The sequence below is a fragment of the Gavialis gangeticus genome, unplaced genomic scaffold (genome assembly GCF_001723915.1).
Source record: "Gavialis gangeticus isolate Ggan-Ray unplaced genomic scaffold, GavGan_comp1, whole genome shotgun sequence".
NCBI classification, from domain to species: Eukaryota; Metazoa; Chordata; order Crocodylia; family Gavialidae; genus Gavialis; species Gavialis gangeticus.
Genome location: NW_017729027.1, coordinates 3,039,919 through 3,043,662, shown reverse-complemented (window position 1 = coordinate 3,043,662; position 3,744 = coordinate 3,039,919). Strand labels below are relative to the sequence as shown.

The following is a 3,744-nucleotide window of genomic DNA, read 5'->3' as shown; positions in this document are numbered from 1 at the left end:
AAGTGATTTGCCTAAGTTGATAGGCAGTAAGTGATAAAGGAAGTAATAAAACTCGAATCCCACAACAGTTATTTATAACTAAATAAAAGGACCCAGCTAAAAACTGGTAATTAACGTAGTTAGTAGGGAAAGAGGCTATCGCCCAGATTCAGAACCTTGACAAGGTTTGGGGACATTGTTTAAGTTAGATGTTGGGAACAAGTGACAGATGTTGAGTTTACAGTTGAACAAAGGCAACTACTAGCATTATGCAATACAAGGAAGTATTTTTGGTAAATGAAAAAGTAAAAATTGCAGGTGACCTAGAGGATGTGGTTCAGCTCAAGGTAAATTCCCAAAAGTAATATGGTTTCACACTAAAGAGTTAGATAGCGACACAGCCAAAAAATAACTACCTATGTATCAATTCAAGATGCGCAAAGGCAAAAATTAGTGAATTATATCATCTAGCAATGGATGAGAAACCTAACATAATGGCTATTCCTGAAATGGAATAAGGTGGCAACCAAAATCAATGAGATGTTGTAATAGCTGGCTATAAATTTTAAACAAGGGAGAGACTAATAAAGGTTAGTGTGTCATCACTACACCAACACTGAAATGAAACTTGTTGGCAAGTGTCCTGGGGTAGAACTGGGATAGGTACAAATTCTCTAAATAATAAGGATACTAAAAACTTAACAGTTTTACATTGCTGACAAGATTAGGAAAAGGATATTGATTGTGGTATCTTAAAGGAATTTGGAGGCAGCTATGTCTGATAAAGCACAACTTCAGCTACTTGCTTTCTTAAACTTTTTTTGACACCCACACAGTTTAATAAGCAGTATCTCTACGCTTAAAAGGCAAACTGTTCTGAGCAATTATTTAAAGTAACTGAAGGTTTAATTTAAGAGCTAAGTAAGGAGTGACCACGATATAATTAAATTAGAGAATTTTGAGTTGAATAGCATACAAAAAAATACTGTGATGCTAAAACTCAAAAGTGGGGATTTAAAAATATTTTTCACTTTATTCTTGCTCTACCTCAATGTAGAGACTCTAAATCCTTAGTCCTACTGTCTCAACGTTCAGTGTTTGCAAATCACCTTTCCTCTCTTGCTTAAAGATCAGCTGCCACTTCCTTTACCCTTAACCAGGAAGGTTCAGCCTCTTGTCTCACCTTTTTATATGTAGACCAGAGTTTCATTTTTTCTCCCTGCATTTATTTTACCATTATTCTGTCCAATCTGCAGACCTGCTGTGGGAATTTATAGCCATCCTGATGCCCCAGATTCTAAGAGTGCCTTAATTGCTGCTCCTTTTTTTTTTCTTTTTAATAACCTGATTAGATGGTTAAAATCTTACATGAGCTAGGTGATATTTGGCATCCGTACATGGTCATCTGTATTCCCTCAGCCATGACATTGAACATCCACATGCCTTTGTAGGCCCAAGCCTCTTTACCAGAAATGGCCAATTGTGTGGTCTGTTTTGTGACTGAATAGTTGCCAGGCACAAAGTCAAAATTGCTAAACCCTCATAGGATTTGAATTCATTGGGTTTTGTTCTGGGGGCTTTCGATGTTTGAGGCCAGGCCATTAGCCTGTTATTGTGCTTTCTGCTGCTATTGAAAGTATAGCTCCTGTGTGCGCACAGTAACTAGGGCAGGTGGAGGGATTTATAAGGATTTCCATCAAACAGACCTAGATGAATGCTATTTTCAGCAAAGAGCAAGGCAAAGAATTAATGATTATTCTATTGACTTTTCTTTTCTCTGCCTCTAACTTCTTTCTAAACTCTTAAATGTTTTGTTATCTTCATGAAAGACATTATGAACAATAAAATCATATTGAGTACCTGCATAAATAATCTAAATATTGATGAGTAGGTCTTGCAGTGTGCTGGAGCTTCACAGGCTTAAAGAAAAAGGGATCATATTGTTTCTGGTCTTATCAAGGCAACTCTTAAATATTTCTCCTCAAGAATTGGCAAGTGATAGTCTTGTCATTTTTGTTTGGTATTGAAAGATCTAAAAGCTTTATTGTAATATAAGAAAGTCTGATGCTGCAATTTCAACAATGGCATGAGTTAAAGATGGAGCATCAGCTTTTTTTTGTTGTTTTTTTGTGGTTTTTATCAATTCATATTTATTTGAACAAAGAGTTTCTCTGGTATTGTTTACTACCATCCCTTTTAAAACCTCTATTATGATAGTCAACCCTGTAAGTAAGAAGAGTTGTATATAGAAAGTAGTTTTCTAAAGAATAGCCAGTACTAATTAAGTGACCAGATGTTCTTTCTTCCCAGTATGAGGCTTCTTGTTCTGCTTCAATGTCGCTTTCCTATGAACAGTAAGGGAACAAGCTCAGAACCCAGATATTTCTGCTGCTAGCTTTTGCAGTTTTGCCTCTAGAATTTGTTGCAATTGTAATGTTCCGCAGCTCTTGCTGTTCATTGATGAAAATTTTAAAACAACTTTATGAAACTGAGCTGATAAGTCTCTATAATAATCTCCTGACTCATACTTTTATAATAAGCAAAAGGATGGGTGAGTGAAAAAAGAATATGGCTTATAAAAATCATTTGCCCTGAGCTTGTGGATGAGCAGAATTTTCCAAGGTTATTTTACTGACCCTTTAAGCTACAGCTTAAACTATTTTGTATTTTTTTTTTTAAAGGCAAAGCTCTTGTTTCTCGCATTGAATAATTAATTAGCTGTTGATGTCGACTGAAAAAATGCTAATTGTAGGGTCATGTACTCTTACGTGTAATCCACCTCTTTCCCCCTAAAGCCAGCAGCTAGAAATTGGAGTATGCATTATATTTGAGTGAATACATTAAGAGCAGGGTTTTTTTCTCTTGGCACCTGAAAGTGAAAGTAAACCCTACACAATCCACAGGGAGCCCTGCAATGAGCAGGCTTGGCTCCCTACCTGCTGTTACTCAGTTACTTACTACAACAAAGGGTCTGTTTTTTATTTTGTTCTGCCCTTTTAAAAATAAGGTGTATATCTTATTCCAAGGTGCTTAGTATGCCTGAAAATATGGTAATGTACAGTGGATACCTCTATTTAGATACCATAGTTATTTCCATGAGGATCAGTATACCCCAGATATATAAATCTGGTAAAAATGATGCCACAATAAATAGTGTTTTCCATAACCAGACATTTATTTTGATAGTGACCACTATATATGGATGTGTATAAATATTAGAAAAGCTGGCTCCCAGGCTGTTTTATTATTGGAAAAAACTGTAGTTGATAAAGTAGCAAGTCTAGTGGGACATATTACAATTTAAATGTTTTCTACATAAAATATATATTTGCGCATAGCAGTAAGTGTCCTAAGAACCAGCATTTAACTAGAAGCTAAGTCGTGTACAGTTCATAATGTTATCAAGTCAGTGGACCTCAGCCAGTTGTCCCAGTTGCTGCTTTATCCCCAGCAAAGCAGACTGCCTATGAAATACTTGCTGGTCCTATGAAGAACTCTTGACTAGTTGGGAAACAAAGTAACTTCCAAATGCTTCATGACACTGGAGGGGGTGTTGTTAAGCTAGCTATGACAGCAGTTGACAGAGAGGAGTTGCTTCTACTAGAGTTCTTCCTGCCTGTGGGGGAAATGATGCAAGTGCCACGGGTGTAACAGGAGTGGCCTCCTTCTGCTTGCTCTCCCCCCCCCCCAATATCTAAAGGGGGGGGGGGGGGGGGGGGGGGAAAGCCTAGACCCTGGGGGAATGGGGCAGGTTGGTAACTTTAA

The 3,744-nt window shown here is 37.3% G+C and overlaps 1 protein-coding gene across 1 annotated transcript in view; it reads left to right on the top strand.

Annotated features, from left to right (window-relative positions):
- The first annotated feature begins 248 nt into the window (after window positions 1-248).
- Window positions 249-3,744, top strand: part of ZNF292 (zinc finger protein 292) — a 118,624-nt gene continuing 115,128 nt past the window's right edge. The window contains exon 1 of the mRNA XM_019520324.1: window positions 249-326. Coding sequence (XP_019375869.1) covers window positions 249-326 — 78 coding nt within the window. The remainder of the gene's footprint in view (window positions 327-3,744) is intronic.